Raw genomic sequence first — 26,509 nt, forward strand, 5'->3', positions numbered from 1 at the left:
TCATCTGTTTCATATGCATACAGAAACACAAAAATTGCTCCTACAGACACACTAATTATTTAATGTCAAACTCAAAACGTTTGAGATCAGATTGTCTCAGAGGCAGTGACCTGTGTTAGAGCCAGCTGACACCCACAGTGACTCTTGGGAGCAGCTCTGCATGTGCTGCAAACCTGATCCCCTTCCAGCAGTCAGGAGTGACTGCCATGGAGATGCCCCTAAGTGGCCAGCTTATCCCACTGTGAGGCTACCCACAGGGGGGAGGGTGTAGGGACACAGGGCTCTTTGCAGCCTGGCAAGCCACGCTTGTTTCTGACTCCTCTGCAGAGCTTCTATATCCTGCTGCCCCTCCTCACCCCTTGTTGCAGTAGTTAACTGTCTGCTTTCCCCATCCATCCTCCTGTGTGGGGTGTGGATTTACCCTGAGGGGTACCCAGGAGACCTTGGTGGGGGCAGCTTGGGGGACTGGGCCCTGGCATTGGGAGGGAGGCTTAGCACAGGGAAGGAGCAGGGAGCAGCAGTGGTTTGTGTCCTTCCTTTCAGCAGGTGCCTCTGACCATCAGTCAGCACTCAGGCATGGATGGTGAATGGTCTAAATACATTTGTGTCCCTGCTGATGAAACTGCTCACACAGACAAAAAGCTGCACAAATTTTTAAAATTTCAAAGTGAAAGGAATGTCTTGAAATAAGGTCATTTTTATATAGTGCTGTTGCACATACCATGATGCCTTCAGTATCTGAAAAATGCTTAAAAACTAACAATTTTTAAACCACTTCTTTCCTGCACTGGCCTGTAATACATATAACCAAAGGGAAAGGCTGGGTGTATTCTCTGGCACAGTTTGGTAATCTGCACTTCACTGACCATAATTATGCTGTCTGAGCATTTTCCTACTCCTGCTTAAGAACAGGAAAAATTATTTTATCTGTAGTCTTTTCTGTTCTCATGTGTTTCCATCTGCTTAAGACTGCTCTCTCCTGTTTCGTGGAGAATTGGAATTGCTTGCCACTGTGTTCTGGAAGCAGAGATGTCACTGAACTGAAAAGTTTCAAAAGTTTTTTTCACACAAACATGTAGTGGATTTGAAATACCACCTTCCAAAAAAAAACCCCCAAAAACCTAAAATAAACCCCAGTAAAATGATCAGGGAGATGGGAGACTTTCTAAAGAAAGAAATTATTGTCTTAATAAGTATCAAACTACTATTTGAATTAATAGCAAGAGAACATTTTATGACCAAAGATAAACACTTTAATGGAATACTCTCTTCTGTGGAGAAAAATTGTTCAGACTTGTAACTACAGCCTTGAAATTTTTCTGTTGTCTACAGCTGCAAATTTTGTGGATTGTTGCTAAGGAAATGTTTGCACAGTTGGTAATTTTAATTGCATTAAGACCACAAGATGAATTGGAGTCCAACACTGTATCAGAGAGGGTTATTATTTTTATAGATCCTAATGTGAAGCATTTATTGCTGTAGTACATAATTTAAAAGAGTTACTTTACAAGTTTGTGGTCACATGATCCTGCATCTTTCCACTGCCAGAGGATATTGGGACAAAAAGTCTATGTTTACTATCAAACACTGGATTTGAGAATAACTTCCCTTCAGTTCTAAAATACAAAGGGAAAATACAGAAGTCAGAAAGGAAAGAAGAAAGAAAATGTGGCAGAAGTCTACATGTAAAGGAGAACATATATGTAAATTTGAATTTCCATTATACTGCATTGTATTATTTATAAACAATCTTCCTTTTTTTATATAGTGTTATAATAGAGAACAAGAAGGTCTCTGCATTGAGGACGTTACAATCTGAAGTATTTTGTGATTGAAGAAAGTTTCTGACTGTTAGTTTAGGAATAATATGCATAGGTGATAGCTGTACAGGATTTTTAATTTCTGGTTGTTAGTGAATTTTACCAACATCTTCAGCATGGATTTAGATATTTAACACCTTTCTCTGTATTGTAGCTATCTGAGGTTATGTCATACATTTGAAACAGTCCTGTTTGTTTTGTCATAATTGTGTTGAGTCAGGATTGTGTTTATGAACAGACTGATGAGTGCAGGCTAGATTGCACTGTTTGTAATTTGAAACTGCTCACAAGGTGTATGGTGTTTGTATAGCTTCTGCTAGAAAATTTTCATATTAGTTAGCAAATAGGAAGACCATACTGATACAGTAGAGTCTTCCAAGGGGAAGTTATTGGTTTTTAAGGTATCTTTCCTTAGGCATTGTGATTTCTTTCAAGCTTAACCTTTCCTTGAGGTCAGTTAACGTTCATCATTCTGGTCACAGGAGAATTGCTCCTTGTATGAAAAAAACTACTCAGAGTATCATGAGGCTTCTAAAGATACTATAGATTTCTATTATTATTCTCATTCCTGGTGGAACTGATACTACCTGAGTCGAAGTGCGCTGTGCAATTTGGTTTGTTTCAGGTGGTGTGTGTCACTCCAGCCCAGCAGTGACGTGCAGTTCACACACGGGTGTGGAGGCACCCACCCAAACCCGTCCACTCCTCCTTTTCTTCCTTGAGCATCGGGTGTCACAAATGTCACCTGACACCCACCTTTGAGCTGGCCCAGAACTGCTTTGCTTTAAGGAAGCTGATGCACAAGGATGTCAGAGTAGAAAGAAATGCTGATAAAGGAAGGACGTTTGAGCTTGGTGTAGAATGAGTTCTAAGCCTGGGTGTCTGCTGGAGCTATGCCCTGGGGCTGTGCTTCAAAATGTTCTTGGGGCATTGGTTGTGAATGAACAACACTTCAAATCTGTCCAGAAAGTGGTGCTTTCCCAGAAACAGGTGCTCCATCCTGTGGACTCTGTAAGGTACATGGCAGGTATAGATGTATACAGATGTGTTGGTTTTGTCTAAGGCTGGTTTGGGGACCATTTAATTCTTTAATCCTGATGAATTTATTCCCATTATTCATTGTGATTAACAGAGGATCTGAATCTATAGTCATCCTGATGATGATGATAGAAAAATGTTGCTGGAAAGACATTATCCATATGGTCTGCAATCAGAAATTAGCTACATTTGTTATTTTGCAGTGTTTACTTAGCTGGTTTTTTTTGTTGTTTTTAAGGGAAAACCCAATAAAATACCAGTGTGTGGAGGTATATGATACATAAATAGTACTGCTTTTGGTTAAAAGTTGAAATTGTTGAAATTTATTGGTTTATCTGTAATTTGGAATTAATCCTTGGAAAGGGACAATCTAGCAGAGAATACCTCTAAGACAATGCATGTGAATCATACTTCTATTTCTTAAAAAAAAAACCAACAAAACTAACTAAGAAATAATTGACTTTGGAACTCTTTTTCAGAGTGTATTTAAATCTGTCTATTTGTGGGCTATATGTGAACAATATTTGTACCGGTAATATAACAGGAATATAGCTGGTAATTCATGTTGACATTCCAAGCAATACAAATAATTCTTTTATTTTTGTGTTCTTGAGCTGTAGTATCTGTTAATTAAAGCAACAGTATGGATATGTCTAATATACTTGTGTATTTCTTCAGATTATTCCCTGAGCCAGAGGAATGAAATGAGGAACTAATATACTGATAAACGTAATTAATGATATCAGCCAGATCAGTGATTTAGGAAAGGATTGATTCCACTTATGAAATGCATGGTAAGGTATGTTAATTGAAATGGTAACATATTTTTAGCTTTAGTCTGTATTCTGAGAGCTTGGTAAAATAATAAAAAGCCATGAAACTGTGCAGTGAGGAACTAAATAGGAGAAATGACAGAGCTGTGGTAGCAGGTGTCTGTCAAATTCAGTGCCAGAATTGTGAAAAGGAAACTGAGACTCAATGCTCTGTCAAGGATATCATTGGAGAGTACCTGAAATGTGCAATGGCAGTAGGTAGAGGAGAATGGAAAACAGAAAAGCTAGTCTAAGAACTGTAAAATACATGAAATCTCCTTTTGTTTTTCTTCCCAGAATTCTTGGCTATTAGAAACAGGAGATTTTCAGGGTTTGAAAAATTAGGCATGGCTTGTGGAAGAATAAAATAAAATATTTTAAAAGACAGATAAGGTAATACTGTTCCATTATTATTTTTAGCAGCAGTCTCAGTCCAGACCAAACCAGATTTCGGTAGGGAGACTGCCCTGCCTCCCTACTATGGAGAATGTTCTTTAATCCCACTGTCCTCCAGGAGCTTGATAAAATAACCTGCAAGGCATGGTCTGAGTAGTCCTAAACTGTAGCATCCTGCAGGAAAGCTGCTGTTAGTGTGGCAAAAGACTGGCCATAGTCTGGCCTGAAAACAGTTCCCCTCTTCAAGAATTCAGAGCATATCTGAATTTTATTTCTAAGAATTACAAACAAACTTCAAGACTCTTAAGTCAAAGTGTGTTTGTACTGTATTTGGGAGGGAGCTGGTGACAACTGAGCAGTCTCTGGAACAAGATGTAGCAGAGCTACACCTTGAAACAAGGCATTTCTGGTGATGTGCAGCATCCATTAGAGCAGTGTTCCTGGATGGTAACTCCTCAGTGCTTACACTGCACCCACTGCAAGCACACAGGTGCTCTGAAGCATAAGGCCAGCATGAAGATGCTCATGACTCATAATTTGGTAAATATGTACATCATGATACTGTCTGTATTTGGGTGGTTGCAGGTGATCCATCCAGAGAGGCTCTCTGATGCCCTGAGTCATGTGTTGGTGAGGGTCAATGCATCTGCATGCAGTTATGCACAAGTGCTGCCATGTCAGCGTCTGTGGTGTTATAAGGTAATCCTACATTCCTCCCATTGTTTGCTCTTGGAAAGAGACTTTATAAGGAAGGTGCTAGTAAAAAGGTATTTATTTACATGCTGAACACAATTTCTGTATTTTTGGGGGGGCAAATCTTTGAAATGTGTATTTTTGGCAGAGTTGCTAATTCTATGGGTTTCAGACAGTTGGGTTTCGGGTCTTGAATTCTGTTGCACAAGGGGCTGCTGTGGCATTCCTACCAAGTGCACTTCATCTTTTCCAGTCCAGCTGCACTGAGCAGCCTTCTCTGAAGCTGTTTCAAGTGTCTGGTTGCTGCAGCCCCAACTGTCTGGCTTGCAGCTGCATCTGACCCTCCTGCTATGGTCCCTTAACTTCTCCTTGCAGCTTCTCTTGTAACTTCCCTACTTTGCTTGTCTTGATGACCCCATTTTTAAGTACTGCAGTTTTCATTGTTTAGGATCATCTCAACCTGTTATTTTCTCATTTCTGAACTGAATAAAGTTTACACGATTTGGTTTAATACTTTCCTCCACTATCTTAGCAATAGTGTGTAGACCACCTGACATCACAGCATAAGCGTATGAGCTAATGAATGAAGCTCTCCAAATACTTATACAAAAGCAAAAAGAAGTTGTGTTTTCACTCATTTTCACAGAGGCTACTCTAAAGCAAGAAGAATGACGTGTCCCTCCTGCAGAGACCATAAATATATGTTGATAACACGCTGTAAATGAAATATTTTATTTCTTCAAAAAACTGAGAAGACTTCAGTTTGGGCACTTGGAGCAAAATGAGCCCAGACATCTGTTCTGTTTTCTGCCCAGTGTGTACTTGAGCTGGGGCACATGTGGAATTCTGCTAAAATGAGATTATAAATTAATGGCCCTTCACACTTCATTGCTTGAACGAGCCAGAAGTTATTTTCTTCTGGTTTTGAGTCCCAGGTGCAGCACTTTCTTGACTAACAAATATGATTCTCTAAAAGGGAAGGAAGACCAATAATTTGAAACTGCAACAGCCTCTTCTCTGTGGTCTGAGTACAGACATGTAATAGAGAAAAGGAAAGCACATCAACTGGGTGGAGGAAATGGATCATGTCCAGAAATATGATGTTGGCGAAGAAGTGGTTTGTGATTTGGGCAACAGCTTCCATTTCTGGTCTTTGCTTCTGGCTTCGTGTAGAAACCTAAGCAGGTCATTTGCATACATGCCCCAAACAGATGACCCATTTATTTGCTTTTTGGTACCCAAATTGATTTGCTATGTGACTGATATTCCATTGCTATTTAGGCTGGTCTAGAGTATTAACAAAGGGAAAGTTATCTACTTTCACAAAAACTTAGTGAGATGAAGCTGGATGTTACGGGCCCTCCGCCTGGACCAGCACAGGCTTTGTTCTCAGAGGCTGATTCACTCTTACTCTTCAAAGTGAAGTCTCACTGTTATTGTCTGTCTCACTGTTATTGAAGTGTACCTCTGATCTATCTTGCTGAAGGTCCCTAAAAATGAGCATAGTTTCAATATTAAAGAAAAACAACTTTTACCCTCATCCCCTCCAGTGACTTTCCATAGATGGCTGAGCATGGTAGGGCAGCATGAAAAGTAATTGGGCAAGGTTCACTAATTCTATAATTTTTTAATTTATAAATTGTCCTGAACATTAATTTTAATGTGTAATGGTATTTGAAGGATATAGCATAATAAGAAAACATTATGGTATATCCCAAAGATAGGGGAAAATCTTTCCTGCTTACTAAGTATTGGAATAGAAGTCATCTACTGCCTTTGATTTCAGTTGAAAGCTTTCTGTGGAGTGGGGAAAGTCCAAATGCAGATTGTCTGAACAAGACAAGATGTCTGTACTGCTGGATCTTGCTTAAAGAGATAGCAAAAGCCCTTTATTATTTTTTTAAGGGAACTCCCTAGTTGTCATAGAAATCTCATTAATTTTATTCATATTTTTGTTAGGAATTGTCTTTCGTTAAGTGTATTTAAGTGTTGACGTCTGTGGAAAAGCTGAAAAGTTAATTTTCCACATTGAGTTGTTTACCTTCCTAATAAAGAAATAAAAGAAAAAATGTGAATGGAGAGAGGAGAACAGAAAAAGATGTTAATGTGTAACATTTCTAATTCTTGTAGTTTGAACTATGCAAGTTCAGACATCTCAAGTGGAACACCTCAGCATTACTGGAAAGGTACTTTCCTGGTATGTAACAGCTCTTACAATTGAGAATTTATTCATATGATTCAGGAAAAGACATTGCCTATTCTTGGAAGGCAAGGATGGAAAATTTCAGTTTGGAGTTTTTAAAAATTATGATAAAATCAAATAAAAAAGATGTTAGAAACTCATCTAGAAATCAATTATAGAATACTTACATGATTTAAGAGCAGCTAATTTTTCTGCATATGCTATAAATTCCTGGTGGAATAAAGTATTAACATTTTTTCACGGAAGTGAAAATTGATAGATGTTTATTTCAAGCAAAGAAGATCAAATGCTGCCCACACCATAATTATGCAGAACTTGTAATTATGTGTTCTGCAGCTCAGCTCAGTTATTACCCAGGATCTTCCATGACTGCATGTTGCTACATACAAATGGTAAACTCAAGACTTGACACCTCAGACCTGATTTGCAGGTGAGGATTTCTCATTTACCTGGCAATCTGTCACAGCCAGAACTTCTGAATTAGCATGTGATAGAAAGTGCTGATTTTGTGATGAAAGATTTCAATCCTGATTTTGTAAAGTAGCCCCCAGAGCTCCCGAGCTGAGAGCAAAATTTATTCTGAGTTTGATCTGGGATGAATTTCTAATCACATTAGCTACAAAGGCAGCCTTTTAATTTCACGGTCCCTGGGAAAATGAAACTTGGGTAAGCTGAGAGCATTATGAAAAAATGTCTGCATAAACATCTGATACTGTAAGTCTTGGAGTATCTACACTGAGGTGATGAAGCTGTAATTACATTTCTTTCTTGAGATATGCTTCCAAATTTTGGATGTTTGTAATTGAGCTATAGCCTATATGCCGGGTTTTGCTGGATACAGTTATAAGTGCCAATCTTATTTGCACAGCAAGACAACTTGTTTGGAAGGGCCTTAAGTTCCAGGATTCTTGTATGGCTGTGGTATGAGGTTGATGATGGTATCTGCACTCTCTAAAAAGTGCTCCTGAATGTAGCTTGATGTTCTTCTATATTGTGTTCTCCCTGGCATAAATGTTAGCACTGACTAAAGGAGCCCAGGACTGGAATCAGTGGGATGTTTGAAACTGCTCTCAGGGGAAGAATCTGGAAAGTGCAGTTGTACTGGCATTCTTGAGAATAAACTAGTTCAGTGTTATGGGTGATCTCAGGCTTTCAGGGTGAGAGTTTATCAACTGAGTCTGCTGAGTGGAGTGAAAAATACAATGGTACTTGTGCAGGAGGAAAGGCTTTAAGCAAAGCTCGAGATTTCAACATGCTCTTGGGATTGCTGAAACATGTAAACCTGTGAGTGCAGTTTGTTGCACAACCCTGGCAGCTCTAGAGAGGGTTTGGACTGGTGACTCAGTACTCTCCTGTCCTGTGTTTTAAAGCAGCACCTCTCTTCTGATACTGTTTATCAAGTGGGGAGGAAAATCTTTCATTATTGAATTTATTGAATTTCAGCAGTAGGGCAAGACACTAGTAGAGACTGCACCTTGGTAATTTCACCTTAACATCCAGTAGTTGCTCAGAAACAATCTAGGTAGACCTGTGGCTTTGAGTGTAGGTGGGAACTAGTCTATGTGGGGCTGTCTTTAGGCTGTCAAAGCCAACATTGACACAGTAAACCCAAAAGAATATAGTAAGACACTTCATGAGAAGTGTAGTGCAAAAAAAGTTTACTTAAGGGTATCAAAACAGAATTACAATGATAAACTCTTTTCAGATAAACCAAATTGTCTTTTTTGCCTAGACATTTTTTTTCCCCTTAGAAAACAAGCACGGTACTGGCTGGAGGGAAAAGAGCCTTGCATTAAGTTGGTGGGGGTGTTTGATGCAGAGGGCAGGGAAGCACACCCAAGCATGGCTGCAGATTGCTCCTGGTACCCCTGTCATGAGATGTCCCAGCAGAATGGGGAATGACTCTGTGTTTTAGCTCAAAGAGCACTTACAGCCTTGTGGACTCAAAATCTTGTTGAAGACAAGAATACCAAGTGTTGAACTAGAATGGGAAAGGCAAAGGGCTTTTGCTGGTTGTCAGAGAACTTAACTCCTGCCTGATGAAGCCTCATGAAGAAACTTTCATAAAGGCAGAGACCTGAAGCCCTGGCCACTGCCGGGAGAAACACAGGATTTCAGTCTCAGCGTGTCTGGCAATTATTAATTTTCTGTTTATCTGCCCTCAATGTTTTGGTCCATTGGGAATTACCTGCTGTGTGAACATGCTGGAACAGGCCAGCTGATCTGTCTTAGGTGGATCAATGTAGACTCAACGTCTCCAGTTAAACTGGGAGTGCTGGAAACTCAGGCAGTTTTTGCAATAGCAACTAGTACAATGTAAGAGTAACAGAGTTTAGATTGGAATTTGGTACTAAAGGTACGACATCCACACTGTGCATTTAAGGAATTTTAATGCTTTGGACAATGGAATTCATATGGCAAAACACTTTTATTATTCCAATATACAATTTGAGGATTCAAAGCTTGAGTGCTCACATCAGTAGAAGTGCAACTCTTGGCCTAAGTTCAGTGTTTGTTTGCCCCAGTATTTTAGCAGATCAGAGTCATGTATGTCATAAACAGAAAATGTATCCTTGGTTGACTTTATATTAATTCTCTCTACATTTTCTCTCAAAATGGTGTCCCGTTAGATTAAAGTGCTTTGCAAGAAAGTCCATTCATTTTTTTACTTATCCAATAAATTATTAAACCCAGAAGAATATTTACCTATGCTCTCAATGAATTCCTATCAATAGGAATAGGAATTTATTGGGTAAAAATGCCTTCAAGTTTATCCAGTTTCTTACCAATAGAGTGGAATTCAGAAAACAATTTGCAAATTGATCAGTGTTTTCCCAGCTAGTGATGGAGGGGAAAGCTACATAGAATAGTAACAACCATTAAGTGAAGAACAGCAACACACTGTATTAAACTGATGTCTTCCTGGTTTCATTGGCTCATAGAGAAAATTCCCTAATATAATTTCTGTGTAGTACTACAAGAGAAAAAATATGTTGGAACGTTAAGGATATCCTTTGAAATAGACTTGATTTGTCACAAGTTATATGAAGGCACGTCCCAACTGTTATATCTGTATTTGCTTATTCAGTACTGTATTTAAATTCTATTTAAATTACTTTCAACACGCACTTTGTTGAACTGATCACTTAAATTAATCCCTAAGTAGCAGATGAACCAATTCTGAAAATTTGACCTCAAATACAATACAAGCAAAGAGCCTTTATGTTCTGGAATGAGTTGAACTTGTACTTTTACTAATATTATGGTTGTCCCTTTCTGCTCTGAGGAAGACTAACATCCAGCATCTGGTGTAAAAGAGACCTTTCTGTCAGCTGATCTGAACCACAGCTCTTGTAAATATTCCAGGATCCTAATCTTGAGGAAGTCCCACCCTGTCAATTAATGTTAAAGTTCACGTGATCAGGAGGTTTCAATTCTCATTTTTCCTGATTTATTAACTGAGCAACTGTCAGAGTAGAAGTGTATTAGTCATTCATTGGGGAAATGGAAGATAATGAGACACTTACGGCTGGTGCATTGTTTTGAATCTGCTCAGCTCATATTCTGATGCATTCTGAAAAGAGAGAAAACAGGTTTTATAGTTTAAATGAAGATCATTTTAATCAAGAGCAATTCAGGAAGTAAAATACATGATATTTTAAAAAGTGAAGGAAGGATAGACCTGAAAAAACAGTTTTTAGTTTTGTAGCTACATGCTTGTCTCATCTTGGTTAATGCTTAACTTTTGTTATTAGCCTGTTGTAACATTTCTAGAAAGCTGGTAGCACACACTACATTGCTAAACTGGAATTTTACCAGGCATGTGGCAGATTAAATTAGGCTGGTTAATGAATCATTCAAGAAGTGATAAACAAGCCATTTAATATGGTCTCTTCACCACGGATTTCTTTGTGTTTTTTTCACTCAAATCAGCAGATTAGTATAACAATGGCTGAGTGGAAGATAATGGCTGGGATATTATTAACCTCATGTTTGCCCTGTTCTTGTTCTAAAGTTCTGCATGACTTCTCAACCCATGAAGAGCTGGTGACGAAAAAGAAATAGAATTTGTAGTGTATTACCTTGGCACATAAAGTGCCCATTCTAATGCTGAACTATCTAATGCAAGTACTGGAAAGAGTTTCCCCAAATGATTTCAATAATTTGTGTAGCTCTATATGCCTCTCACCTCAATGTGAACAAGGAGGTCATGCAGAACTTTTCATGTTCAAGCTACTGCACAACTTGCAGGCGAACTTCTCGAGTTAGAGTTTTCAATTAGTCTGAATAAAACCTTTTTTTATCTATGGGTTTTTCTTTAGTGCAAAATTTCCAGTACAGTCTCTGGATTGTATGAAGACCAAGGGTGGGATTGCACGCTTTCAGTCCACAAACCTTCTAATGCTAAAATTTCCTCTTTTGCGGCATAGATTTCAGCAGAGGATAGGTCAGGCTGAAAACGTGTCCATTTAGTAGAAGCAATTCTAACCCTCCATCTGTTTTTCTGTTGGGAAGAGCAAATTAATTTCTGTATTTCCTGACACTTTCTAGGCATACCTACAGTGGATGTGAAATCTCTGAAATAGATACTTTCCAGTGAACTCAGTGATATTGAGTTCACTGTGGTATGACTGATGTTTGCCCAGATCTGTTTTTTCTGAATAACGTCCCAGCCATTAGTCCCAAACCAAACTATTTTGCCTTTTCTCTCACCATCTTATCAGAATGATGGATGAGTTTGTATCAGGCATACAAGTGGAGACACTAAGTGTATAAGAGAAGATCAAGTGGAGGACATACACATTCTCAGAGAAAACATATTTCCTTGGTCTGTATTTCAATCCCAGTGGATCTCTGCATTTCTTTGACGTATTTGTTGTGACAATATGCCATTTCAGACAGTAGAGAAGCCCCTACATTTAGAACTGAGCCTGTAATTATACTGTAACAAAAAGCAGCTGCATATCTACATGTAATGGGTATGGTAATTAGCAGATGATCCAGCAGATCTAGAAATCACCAAATTCCTGGGGAAATTTAAAACTGCATTGAACTGTGTGATTGCCATACAGGCCCATCTGGGCTCCTTTGGCTTCATCAGCTGTAGTGGTGACTCACCCAATTGCCTCTAGATATCAATGACCAGCAGGAGGAGCGCCGTTTCCTCACCTTCTCTTGCACTTTGTAAGAAAGAAGAGGAGGCAGCTATGCTTTTTGTTGCAAAGGTTTGATTCTTGTTCTCTCCCTTTTCTTTACAAAATAGAGTATTTAAACCTTTCCTTGTTTGTATTAAGATTGCTGGGGTATAACGGCTTGGTGATTTCAGAGAAAAATCTTGTGTAACTTTCAGTCCTTCCAAGCTGCTGTTTGCTGCAATGTGCTGCCTTTCCCCACAGGCAAGTGCTGTGTGTGTGGTCAGATCAGGCACTTTTAAAACTTGCAGTGGAGCTTGGTAGAGAAGGAAGCTATGGATCTAAGCCATTCCTTTATTGGGGAATGTTTTATTGGGGGAGTTTTAACGTATTTCTCCTCCCCGGGACAATCTTCAGTGAGGGGATCAAACTGTGTATCTCACTGAGGTTTGAGATGGTCAATATCTATGGGTCCAGCTGAAAGCTTTTTTTTTTTCCCCTTCTTCTTCAGTAAAATGCATGATTGATTGAAACTAAGAGCTGCTGCTGCTCTTTAGCAGCAGAATTATGGTCCTAGGAAGGAGTACAAAAATATCTTGCAAACATCAACACTTTTGAAATTACATGGTAACTTCTGTAGGAAGATGACTAATGCTTCCAGGTTTTAATTAACCATTGCTTCTGTTGTTGCTCATGATATACATTGTTAGTGATTCATATTGGCATAAATGGAATAAGTTGCAAATGAGTATGTGTGATAAAGAAGAAGTTAAAGTAGTTTCTTTCCTGGAGGGTTTTGAGTTGCCAAATATACAATGAAGAAATAAAGGGACAGATTGTTCTTAAGGGATTTTTTAAATTTTCTTTTTTTGTTTGTTTGGTTTTGTGTGTGTGTTTGGTTTGTTGTTTTGGGTTTTATGTTTACAATTTTATATTAGAGCATTATAATAAATTAGAAAGCATATAAAATATATAATATAAATATATAATATTTTATGGTAATGCATAATACATACATATGTAATATATAAATTATATTTTAGAAAGTATGTTTAAAAATCTGTCCTCTTCTAGCCTGCTGTTAATTTCCTCATTTCTACTGGCTGCATGAATAGCAGGGAACAGGTATGATCTGTACAGTCTGGAGCTGCGGGTGCACGGGGGGCTTTGTGAATTTTCATCTGAAGAACTTTAGACAGGCTCATGCCCATGGACTGTGCAGTGCATGCAGAGCAGTTTGGCATGTCTGAGGTGCTCTGCTGCTGTGGAGGGAGCAGTGTGGGTGCAGGTGGCTCACATGCTGTGGCTGGGTGGGATTTCGGGCATTTTGCAGTCCCAGAGATGCCTGGTAGGTGGATAAGGGATGGTGAGTGTGGTAGGAAGGCAAAGGGAATGGGGCAGAACGCTGCCACACAAAACGTACCATAAGCAACACCCTTGTCTGCCCCAGGCATGGCACTTCCCTAAGGAAGTCATGAACATTGCTGTCAGCAGCCATGGGACTGGATGCGTTTTGGATTCCATGTTTGCCTTGGAAGTTTTTTGCCGTGCTTTTACATTGCTGAGGTTGTGCAAAGAGATGGTTTCAATGGAGTTGCTGCCTAAAAAAAGCTTTTGGATGTCTTTGGAGAAGGTTGTTGATAGAGTTGATTGCATGATACAGTGTTTTCAACTCCGTTTTGAAGTTCATTGAGGTGCATCTTTCCCCTTCCTTGCTTTCCATCCCTTGCTGGTAGGCAAGCACATGTATGAGATGGTTATGGCTGCAGGTGCAAAGAATACCTTGAGCAATCCAGGAGAGCTGTGAAGGATCAGTAGGAGCTTGAAAATGTCAGATTTTGATGTGAATGAGGGTGAGGGGATTCGTTTGACGTTATGATAAACAAGCATAGTGTCTTGCTAGCTAAACTATCAATATCTGGAAAGTGCAGCTTCATGTAAGGTGACAGTCTTGTCATTACTTTATAAAAGTTCAGAGCTACATTCTGTAACTTTGTCACTTCTGAGCTTTGGAGAGGTTTGTTGCTTTTTGTGGAGTATACATATATTTGACTGTAATAATATATAATGAATTTGACTTCATCCCAATTTTCTTCAATAATTTTCTTTGGGGAAGGAAGTAAAGACACATCTACTTAACAAAAAGCAATTCCATTTTGTGATAGAGTAAATGTATAATATAGATGTTCTGTAATCAGTATGGCCAAGTTTCTGTTAAGACTAGCTAATGAAAACTGTTCTTAAGAAAAACACCTGTAAAGAGCCCTTGTAGGAGATTAGAGGAATGTACACTATGTTTTTGATTCTTGAGAGACAGGGATTTGAAATATAAATAAAATCTATCTGCATTTAGGGAGTCAATATAAGTAAAAATCTGAGAAATCATAAAATTGTAATAAGCCATATCAATGATATCTCTTATTAACTGGCATGGCAGCCTATCTGTAATTACTTTGGCATTTCTTAGTAAAAAAATGTAATGGCATTTCTTAGAAGTGTCTTTATGGAATATAAAAATATCTCTGGGGAATAAAAATAAGATTTCAGTGCTGGCCTCTAGAGACACAATCTGAGATAAAGACTTTTGTCAGTGATATCTGGCAAAAACTGCCAGTGTCTCTCACTGAGGAAATCATTGAATAAATGCAACATAGTGGAATTTTTTTTTTTTTCTTTAATAAAGGAGAGCGATGCCCTGATGGGCTGAGGAAGAAGTGGAGAGAAGGTAAATAAAATGTGAGACACTTCAAATTAAAGGTCAGTTCAGAAAGAATTACATAATAGAGAGCTGTTTCTATTGTGAATGGAGAATTACTGTTTTTCAGGGAATTGACCATTTTTAAGTGTGTAAAACTGACATCTAGTGGTAGCAATAGCACTTTGTGCAAAGTGGCTTTACAGTGAGACCAGTTTGCAGAGCAGATTAACAGATTGTAACTATATTACATACTAAAATTGCAGTTCTCTGTACTTTATCTGGGTGTTACAGAGCATTCAAACTAAATTTTGCTTCTTTTAGTAATATCTCACTTATGTAATGCCAGGTTGGGGGTCATCTTTCTGTATGCATGGCCTCATGCTAGAGAACTGATGAACAGTTTCATTAGAGGAGAAAAGATTGAAAGGGGCATGAGGGTTAAAAAAAAGGAGGTGAGGGTAAAGGTTACAGAACTTCAGGGTCAACTGGGAAACTGTTTGGAGATACCAGTTTTAGACCTCCAGTGAATGAACAGGAGAAGTCCAGCCTCAGAGCTGTGATGTGCTTCTCAGGTGTGGCATTACTCATGAGTGTAAGCTCCTCTGGGAGAGGAAGCAGGACTTCATGGCCAAAACTCTGATCTCACCTGAATTCAGGCAAGGTATGTGGGCTCGGAATCGATAAAGCATATAGGCATGTGCCCAAATAATTCCCATCTGCATTTGCTGAATCATGGTTAATATATTAATTTATAATTCACATTTTTTTCAAAGGGCATTTATAAATATTTTGCTTTTCTCTTTTGTCCAGCATATATTTTGTGTTTTTGAAGAAAAAATCCCTTGCTAAAACTCTGCATGCCTGCCCCACTGAAACTTTAATTTATCTTTGCCTCCAGTGCTATTATATACATAATGTATAAATTACTAATAACAAGCAAAGATATGCAAAAATGAAATATCAATTATTTTAGACATTATTTTTTAAAACATGGCTTATGGGCACCGTACCTACAGTCAAATGGTGCAATTTAAAATGGATATGAAAAAATATAAAAGCATAATTCAAAGCTGTCTTCCAGATTATAAAATGAAAGAGATCAGTATTAGAAAACTGGGTGAAGACAAAGACAAATCTGAAGGAAGAAGGAAAGGAAGTACGCTTCAGTGAAAGTGTAATTAGAAGTGGGAGGAAAAAAAAAAAATCATAGATTATTTTTTCTGTGTTAGCAGTTTGTGGCAAGAATTGTCAAACTATATTGATTTATTTCTGGTTGTGTTTATTTTAGAGTTTTCTCATTTCATAATAACTGTTGCAAATATTTCAGAGGTAAAAAATGTTGGTAGCATAATTCTAATTCAGTGTGTGTTTGTGCAGTTGTGCAGTTTCAAGGCTGGGGTGAATCATATGCTGCCTCTACATTCCATTTCTGTTACTTTCAAAACATGGTGAATCATATTTGTTGAACACAAATGTTGACATTCTGCAGTGAGACTTGAGTCACAGTTATAGAAGTGGTATGAGAAACAGCAGCTGTCATTTCAGATAGGCGAGCCTGCTGCTTTAGTGGAAAGCGGAGCTGAGCAGCAATCCTGTTTGCTGCAGAGCTCCTCTCTAAGAGTGAGATTGGTTGTTAACACTTGTGCCAGCCAGAGCTGGGAGATGCAATCTTGTCTGTCCTGAACCTGGTAATCCACTGCAGGTGCTTAAGAGCTCTAATAAGCTTTTGACCTTTTGGGTCTGACTGGGAGCTGTTGCAATGACACGAGGCCAATTGCTCCGTGCAAAGTCACTCTGACTTTGTCTGCACTTCCTCGGGCTGCTTCTTACCTCTTGGACACTGATGCCTTTCCAAAGTTGTGGAAGCATGCTAGTAGCACCAGAATTGTTAATATACATGAGATCTCTAAGATTTCAGAGCAGCTACCTCTGTGTTTGGTTTATATAAAACCTTGCATAGTACAAATGGAGCTGTGTTGCTGGCAGTGGTGGTAGCAAGGGAATACATTCAGCATGTATTTGTTGTAAATAACTGCTGAGGTTGGGTTTCTTGGTCTGCTGTGGATTTGTCATCCCTCATGGAATGCTGCTGTTATTTTGTCCTCAGGCATGCTTTTGGTTAAAAAACTGCCAATCTAATATTGTGTTACTAAGAGCCGTGTTCAACATGTAATGGGAGTTTGAGATCTAGATGTTTCCCTTACTGGAAGGAACAGTCGAGTACTCTACATTCTTTAGGGCAGCTGGAATTACTTTATTACATTGATGGAGAACTGTCTGTAGTATTGCTGCTCTAACACTTCAAATTAAAACCAAGGAGGTTTTGGAATTATTTGGTGAGGTGTAATATGCATTGAGCTGTATGGTTCTGAGGCTTCTGTACTGCCTCACCTACCACACTTTTTTAGCTGTTGAGATGGTAGAAACCTGTTTTTTGCTTGACTGAAAGATGTTTTCTTTCAATAGTAGCTCAGTGAACCCCTGTGGTTTGCATTGTTCTGATATTATTGTTCTGGTACTATTGCAGTAGTGCCATCTCACATTAAGAGCTCAGTGAAACCTTAAACTAGTTGACCCTTTATTCTTATACGTGCTATGAGTGGGTTCACCTATGATTTATTTATGACCTAGTGTTTCTAACCTATTGTATACCCCAGGAGCTGTTTGCTCAGGCTTGACTGTCCAAGACTTTTGTACCTGTTTTACTCAATCTCATGTGTGGAATGAATGGTCTTCTCCTTGAAAGCTGGCTGCAGAAATAGCCTTGTTCTAAGACAGACAGTAAGATTTAATTTGCAATATAAATCTGTTTATATAGTGCATACAATGGGAAAGGTCATGTTATCTTTCCTAGAAAATGATGTCCCCATTAGTCTTAGGCTGACCTCATGGAGAGATGAGAGGTTTCCAAGGTTCTTTCAAAAATTATGCCATCTTCCTCACTGACAGTGTAAAGTTCTGTGGGCCGAGCTCTGTCTGTATTTGCATGTCCTTATTGAAAGGACATTTACTGGAACTCAGAAAATTGAATCACTTCCCAAATCTTTGCAGTAATGCACCAATATATGCTTAAGCAAATTAAGTTTTAGTGTTTGAAAGAGGAAGGAAGTTACCACATATAGAAATAACTGTGTCCACCAGAAATTTAGCCTCAGCAAAAAAGCAGCAGAGCCTCTGCTGATGTAGGCTGCAAGATTAGGAAGCCTGATTTCTTTTTATGAGAAAAGAGAATTCAAAAGGGCCAGCTGAAGCTCTTCTAGTAGAATCATTTGTCTCTAAAAATGCTTCATCAATTAAAACAAGTTGTTTTTCAGGGTTTCTTTTACTTTATTGATGATTAAGACTCTATTAAAAAATTGGTGAAGTTGAATCAATTAATTTTCATGTTTTTTAATATAAGGTAAAAGACCCAGATGAGACATGTAAGCATTACTGCCTTAGTGGTTACAAAGCACTTTATTTTTACTTTTATGGGAAATTTGCAACTATTCCTTCTGAATTAGAGCAAAGGGAAATACTGAAGTGTCAAAACTTCCATTTTTGTCCACATCTAAGAATTAAGGCCTGGAAAATATTTCTAGTCTGAAGTCAAAATGCCAGTCACCTGAGAACAGGAAATGCTGCAGGGGAGTCCTGCTGGAAGCAGACCTGGTGCTTTAAGAACTGACTTTTCCTCAGGACTCAGCCCAAGGTGAGTGCAGTAAGCTGTTGACCCAGTTTAATGGTGACATGCAGCAGAATTGACACTGTCAGCTTCTGTTAATAAGCTTGCCTTTGTCAGGGCTGAAGCAAGTCTGAGGCCAGCTGCTGCTTCCAGCAGTTACCTGAGTGCTGTTCCAGTCACTGCATGCAGGTGGTTTCAGCCAAGTAGTGCCCTTCTGTGTCTGGCTTATGCTGTGAAAACAGACTGTCCCTTGGCTGGGTGATTATCCACAGTTTCTTTCTAGTTCATCTTTCCTATTGAAACGATCTGGTTTTGCTATTTGGTATTTCCTTAAGTTAGCATACATCTCTGCAGGTATGAATAAGTCCCTTCATCTAACTTGCTTTCTAAGGGAATGGAAGGAGGCAAAAGCTGAAATGGTTGTGGTGGTGGTGTTTTCAGTATTTGAATATAGTAGGAAGAGTAATGTCAGTAAACAAAGGCTGAGGTTGAGTTGGTGCAAGGTGCTCTGTGCATTGTGCTGAAATACAAAACTCAGTTTTCTGAGGGCTGACCGTTTCCATCCTACTCTCATGAGGGACACTGAAAATGACAACAGAAAATAGCCCATCAGGAATCAGTTCTCAGGTCACTGGTAGCTGAGGCTGGCAAGGACTCAACTAAGATTATGACTTAACTTTCCCTAAGAAAGTAAACTGCTGCTGTACAAGCCAAGTAACTAAATAGGGTGCTCCCCAGGTGTGTCAGGCTGTGGGAGCAGAATCCCAGGAAGTGTGTGATATTGGACCTTCAGCTCTCCCCTGCTGGCCAGGGGCCTGGGAACTGTGCAGATGTGCTCCCTGCTGACACTGCCTGCAGAATCTGCTGCCTTCTGCTTTCCTGCATCTAGACAAAAACATGTGCTGGGAAACAGCTGAGACCAAAAAAGCTGTAGAGAAGGAGTATGAGAATCATCTTACCTCTCAGAGCAAATAGTATGGCAGAAGCTGTCAGCAACAGTTAAGCTGTAACAGCAGTCTTAAAAGCAAAATGTATATATTCTTGAAAGATTAAGAAAGAACATCTGCATAATTATGAGCACATTACATTTCATCAAGGGAACTAGAAGTAGCAAATCTTAATTATAAGAATAAACACTCTTACTGAATCAGGAAACCAAATGTGGCTTAGTACATGCTTGTCTACCCTAAACACTTGATGGCTGTCTGTCTTCTCATTGGAAAATAAACCACCTCATAAGCTCCTTGAGCATCTACATTGAAGAAACAATTTCAAATGCTCACACAGAAATGTGCTGAGCTATTTGACTTGGAAAGTATTCCCTGGTTAGTGGAATAGATTTGCTGTATCTCCTTTGATACTGGTTTAGGTTTTTGAGGTAGTGCTTGAGTTTCATTGTTTAGATTTTAATAATTGCAGTGGTTATAGCTGTCCTGTATAGATACTCTTTAATAGTCATGAGTGTCATGTATGTATACCTGTCTCATCTTGAAAATGAGAACCTGATTTGCTTGATTAACATTACCTTAGCCACAGCAAGCAACATCATTAAGAGTGAGTAATCACTGACTCCAACAGCAAGATCACAACTGCTGCATTTCAATGGCTGAAATAACTTTGTGAAAAGGTAGACCTTAAGGTGCTGGCTGGCAGTCATTGCAAGTAGGACAAAATACCACAAATAGAGATAATTTAGGTAAGCATTAGAGGTATCAAGATTGAGCACAATTAAGACCTGTTACTGTGAAGCACACGTGCCGGGTATAAGTTGCTGCATGAACTCAGCCTTCACAACGGTTAGTCTGGAAAAGACTGTCTGCCAACAGTGTGTGCAATATGTGGCCCTGGCTCAAACAGGAGAAACCATTTCTGCCCCTGGAGAGAAACACGTGCTTGTGTCTGTAAATATCTTCATTCAAAGTATGAACAAAATCTGTATTGGATCACAGCAGTGAGTCTGGATGAGGACTTCTAAGGTGGGGAGGAGGACAGCTATAGCACAGAGTAGTCACCTCTCTCCTGGTCTGTGATAGAGAACAGGTTGCTGTTTAGTGGTTTATGGCCAGGACAGCTCCAGATTTTGAGATCTACATTTTGAAGGGGCAAAGCCAAAGGCTAGTACAGTATTACTCAATGTGTACCAGTGACACAAAGAGCTTTGTAAACTTTCTCTTAAGTACTCGGCTACAAAGTGTTTTATGGTATTTGATTTAAACATCTGCTTTATTTTTCTCAGTTTGGAAATTTGAAGACAGCCTGTAGATAGAGCATTCCCTCCCCCATACCCCAATAGGGATGCCGATAAATTTGTTAGTATGTTTGAATGGTTTAATTAAAGTATTTTCTGGTTTAATGCAATCAACGTCTTCTGTCAGGGCAACATGTCTGGTGCTAATGATGCTTCTGGATGATAGATGTTGTGGGATAGCTATCAAGGTAGAGAGTAACTTAATTTGAGAAGCTTGATTTCCTTTTACTTTTGCTGTCAAGACCTGAACAGTTAGTGTCAGTTAGAAAGAAGCAAAGGAAAAGGTGCTTTGAAAGTTTTTCATCTCCTTTGTTTTTGCATGGAAATTTAACAGTACAATTTGTTTGTCAAGTGACTTGTATGTATCTAATAGATGTTAGACTGTTAGATGATTTCAACAGGAAAAAGGAGATCTAGTTTTGGATACAGGACTCAACACATTAGGCGAAAGTTTTGGTCTTCCTGTGCATATTTATATTGCTCTACAGACTGTGAAGCACACGTGCTGGGTATGTAAATTATTTGTGTTTTTTGTACTTCTGAATTGCCGCTTGGTCTTTACACACAAACATTTATTTTTTTGAATTTCATGCTGGATCTGCATATTTAATCAAGGTCCTGGGATACTCAGCATGTGAATCTTTCCCTTCCCTTTCAGCATGATGAATCTTCATAAGTGTAAATATCAATCTTTTTCTCTTTGACACTTCACGGTAGCCAGTGAAGTCTGTCTACATCTAAAGTTCTCAAACCTTCAAAGTATTCAGATTTTTAATCTTGCTCCTAGTATATTCATATTTTATAGCATTAGAGACTGTTCAGGAATGCATGTGGAACAGACTTCCTTTTGGCCCATTCTTGAAGTGACCCAAGTTAATTGAGAGCAAGGCGATTAGTGTGGGCTATAAAAACAGTGCCAAATGTAATTGAAGTGACTCTTCCACTATATATAGATATACATGAATCTCCTTTGGAAAAAACTTTTTCTACCAATTTTTGACATTTAAGTTACAGTAGTTAGCAAGCATGGTTCTTGAAGTGAAATAAATACCAAAATATATATTTAAAGTGTCTAAAAATAAATATTTTTGCTTCAAAGCTTTATAAGTCAATGACCCAACATTTTGTTGACAGCCAAGATGAAATGCTTACAAGAAATTCCAAATTTCCACTGACATACAGACACTCTTTCCTTTCCTGGCAGTTAATAAAACATCACTTGAGTTTCAGGATGCTGCCATTGCACCATTTTGGAGCAGTAGGTCTTTAAATCTATTGCCAAGTTTGTGCAGAGTTCACAGTGTGGGGAGAAAGGAAGAGCAGCATGTTTTCTTTGAGAAAGGTTGCACTTTGAAAGCTACTGGAATTTTGGAATGTTAAAAGACAAACCAGCTGAGATATATTAACAGGGAAAGAGCAAGAGAAGAGGTCAAAACTGTGCATGCAAATATCCTTTCACATCCTAGTAATTTCTGAGGATTCACATGGCTTCCAAAATAAGCTTGTTCCAGGAAAACAATACACATATTTTGAACAGTTCTAATATTAGCCTGTCCTTATAATGGTATCTGGAAGCCAGTGATATTTATGCTGGGATGAGTGTGACCATCATGTAAACTTCAAATTACTCTCCTGACCCCAGTTTCCTTGTGTGTGGGAGTAGTTTCTTTTTAGGAAAAAGTCACTGTTGGCTAATTTTGTCTCTCCTTTTCTCACCCTCAAACCATTGACTAATACTGAAATTTAGCTTAAAGTGAGTATTTCCATTTTTTACATTTAAACAATTTAATCAAGGTTTTAAAGAATTTTATTGTGTGGGGTGACTATCATGTAGTGTTGTTTACATGCAGAAGCAAACTAGGAATTTTATGAACACTGAACATCTATGAAAAACATGCTGCTCTCTAAATGATTTGATGATTTGTGAAAGTCAAGAGGCAATAATGGATGATCATATTACATAACAGCCAGCCTTACAGTTGGGCATATACACTTGTAAAACAGGAAAAGAACTAAAAGAGAGAGCGTTTGAATTTTGGTATGTCAATTATCAATTGCTGGCAAATTGTTTGTTTATTAGAAGTTAATCCCCCACTGTGTCAAAAGGTTTAAAATGAGTTCAATATTAATGTGAATCCAGTTATTTTTTAATTGACCACAAGCAAAATAAAAACTTTTTTGGATAAAACTGGGCAATTTTGATTACTTAAGTTTCTTCATAGTTCAAGAAATACTCTAAGTACTATTTTTTAGCATGGCTTTCCACATTCATTCTAGTGAGTAAAGCTGCTTGCCATGACCATATTACTTCAATGATAGGTTCCAATTACTTGTAGCCATTTCTGGTGCAATAAAAGTAAAAAATGAAAAAAAAAAGAAACTCTCTAATAATGTAAGCTGGTGATGAAATGGATGGGTGTTGTTGCTAAATCTGTATTTTACAGTCACTTATTTTTGTTGGGGGTGGGGGGGGGGGAAGCACAGATTTTAAACTTCAGATATGCAGATTTAGAAAACAAAATCAATTAAGAAACTTGTCCATATAACTTAAAGAAATAACCCATAGTGGTGTGTACCTCCTACATAAAACGAAACAGAAGTGTTGTATTTTTAGTCCAGAAAAATAAAACATTGAGTAATAAAAGTAAAACTTTATTTACTTAGTACTTTCTACTGTTTTTTACATGGGACTGTAATTACCCAGCCAAATAATATACTTGCATAGTATGACCAGATGTCTTCTAGAACACTTAAATAAGGAAAATGAAATATGTTTTTCCTTTTTTGCGTTATCTGCCAAGTAAGTGACCCTGGCATTTCCCACTGTAATATGTTTGTAAAATGACTACAGGTTCCAACTATTATCCATGTGTGAGAGAGGGAATCTGCAGCTCATTCAGATGAGTGTGAGGTGCACAGGATCAGGAGCTGGATGTTGGAAGAGTTGTTGACCTGATAGCCAAGCTTTTGCAGAGTGTCAGTGAATCTGGGTACTGTTTAACATGACAAAAGTGGCTCTGTTTGGCTTTAGCTGATGAAAATTCACAAGTTGAGGTTACTTCAAGCTGAAGCTCAACAAAGGCAAAATAATTTCCAACAAACTCTTGATGTTGCAACCATACTTCATGTTGTGTAGTGGAAATTCAGCTATTGTCTGCCAATATGAAATGATACCAGTTTTATCTGTGCTGACCAAATGGATATTTATCACATTTGGAACTAATGTGGTGGTTTGTGTTGGGATGAAAAACATAGGACAACATAAAAAACCTCCTATGACCTAATTGTTGAGTTCCTCAGTTTTATGTATTTCTGAATTTATTCATGAGCACAGTCACAAAAGTCCTTCAAGACCCAACAAAAAATGTAGCTCTACGCTATAAAGTTCAAGAATACTTAATTGGACAGGGAAAAGGAAGAAGCGATAACACCATAAATAATGCATGGTACGGCTCTAAAAAACACTGAAATTTTGTCAGTAGAGGACTTTCTGTTTGGAAAGTGTATATATGACCAAATAAACCCCAGGCTTTGGGGATGATACTATTACAGAATTTATTTGCCCTTTTTTCCTTCTGCCTCTTCAAAATTCAGTGCTGTGTTTGTACAGATGCGTTTCAGATACTCTGATGTAACCTGAATCATAAACATTCAGGTAAAAGAGTGAGGTTTTGAGGTCGTTTTGTTTGTTTGTTCCAGTGAAGAGTCTCTTTCACTTACAGTGTAACCCTGGTATATACAGACATTAATCTGCTTTTTATATACTGTGGGACCCAGACAATCTAAAACACAAATGAAGTGTTGCATTTTCCCCTTCACAGGAAACTAGGGGTTAAGGGCAAATGTCAGCATTTGCCTTGAGTAGTTCTGAGTGAGTAAAATAGGTCATCAGCTATAAATAGAAAACATATGTTAGTAGTCTAATGCCTGTAATTTTTTTAACCAAAAAATGGTATGACTTGTTCAATTCATTTGGATCTCATCCTACATTCAGATGGTTAAGCACCCTGCCTACTCACATTATGCTGATTAGATGTTCTAGATGTCTAATGGGACATTTAAGTAATCTTGATAGAAAATCAAGTTTTTACTCTATCAGGGTCATACCATGAGAAATGAACCCCATGGCATTTGTAAGATTTTAATAATTCTCTGTCTTTTCAAGGACTCTTGCAATGGATGCAGCTAATAACACCTTTTAAAAGTGTAAATTGCATTCATGTAGCAGGGGACAAAATAGTTTAACGTTAAGTGAAAAAGCTCAGCTGCACAGGAACATTGGAAGAAATAAATAGAAAAGCAAAGAAAATAAAAATCTTCTATAGCATGTTGAAAGAATATTAATAAACAATTTAAAATATATTTTGTAGGAATTTTGTGCCTATCTGCTTAAATAAGTGAAATAAAATGCTGCAGGGAAGAGTGCCTAGAAAAAGTCAAATACCCTACAAGTAGAATCTGTGTTTCTGCATTTGACACACTAATGTGGATTTTGAATAGAATTTACTCTTCAGTATTCCAGGGGCCTAAAATGCATGAAATGATTGAAATTCTTATTCTTCTAAGCACTGGTTTTGTAGGACCTCTGGGAATTCTGAATTCTTTCCAGCATGTCTCTTCCTGAGCCCCAGTGTGTGATGTGGTTTCCCAGCAGTCCAACCCAAACTCCAAGCCAGATTCCCTAATGGTAAGGTCTGTGCTTATGCACGAAATTGGCACTGGGAAAACTCATGAAAGATCTCTGCAATTGCATTTGTGTGTGTTCTGTTTTTATTTTTTAATATGGGCAAATTCCATGAGTTTTTAGCTATGGAAAGATTGATAAATATTTAATAGTATCTTCTGAGCCATTCTAAGAATGGCTGGAAGCTTTTGCTCTTAGCAGTATGCTGAAAACTGGCAGCTTGTGCAAGACATCTACTGATAATTTTAAATTAAAGACAAAATTACACTGAAATTCAGAAGTTGCTATATTAGTAGCAGCCTATAGGCTTGGTGTTCCAGTTGTGTTTGCTTTTTTCCCCTCTTCCCCTTATCATCATGCTTATTCAGAGCAATGTCATCCTGCAAAAAACCCAGGATGGCTTCATTTTACTAAGGGAAACTCCCTGACTCTTGGTAACTTCCTCAATGCTTCTAGTTTCTATAACTTTGCATTGCAGACTTCATGTACTTTCATTTTAGGTGCCTTAAGCTTTTTAATACAGCCATAATAGCTCAGTCAGCATTAGCAAAAAGTGCTCAGGTTATTGTGGGTTATACCTAAATCTTAGGCTACAAGGGTGTCTAAGTGAAAATCTACCAGCAGAACTGTCCTGGCATAATCATCCTCACACCCCTCTGGATGTCCTGTGGGGGTAACAGGGCACTTGTTTCATTCCTGTCACTTTACAATTAGTAGCTTTGTAGTTGCAATATCCAGACAGGTTTCAACAAAAGGGTATTCCTTTTCCTGCCTTTTTTTTTTTTCAATGAAAGTTCCTTTAATTTTTTTTTCAATAATTTCTAGTAATTTTTAATTTCTGCACTTAGGACTCCAGTCAGTTCTTTGATTAAGAATAGCAACTTGAAATGTATCTCCTTGGAAATTGATCTCATTTTGGCACTAATATCACCCACTACCTCAAATAAGATTTTAATATTTGCGGCCTTTCCAGGTTCCCTCTGTTTGCAATAGAAACTTTGGCTAAAGTCAGCTGTACATAATGCAATCCTGTTTTTACGTAGAAGGCTGATGAATTTCTTCCTTTCTGAACTCGGTAGAAACAGACAACTTTAAACTTCAGACTCTCTCCAGCCTATTCC

At 38.2% G+C, this 26,509-nt stretch overlaps 1 protein-coding gene across 1 annotated transcript in view; it reads right to left on the reverse strand.

Moving 5' to 3' along the window:
- Nucleotides 1-26,509, reverse strand: part of BLNK (B cell linker) — an 84,612-nt gene that overhangs the window by 48,381 nt on the left and 9,722 nt on the right. The window contains exon 3 of the mRNA XM_084210777.1: nt 10,490-10,536. Coding sequence (XP_084066903.1) covers nt 10,490-10,536 — 47 coding nt within the window. The remainder of the gene's footprint in view (nt 1-10,489; nt 10,537-26,509) is intronic.

This window comes from Fringilla coelebs, assembly GCF_963513975.1.
Source record: "Fringilla coelebs genome assembly, chromosome: 8".
NCBI classification, from domain to species: Eukaryota; Metazoa; Chordata; class Aves; order Passeriformes; family Fringillidae; genus Fringilla; species Fringilla coelebs.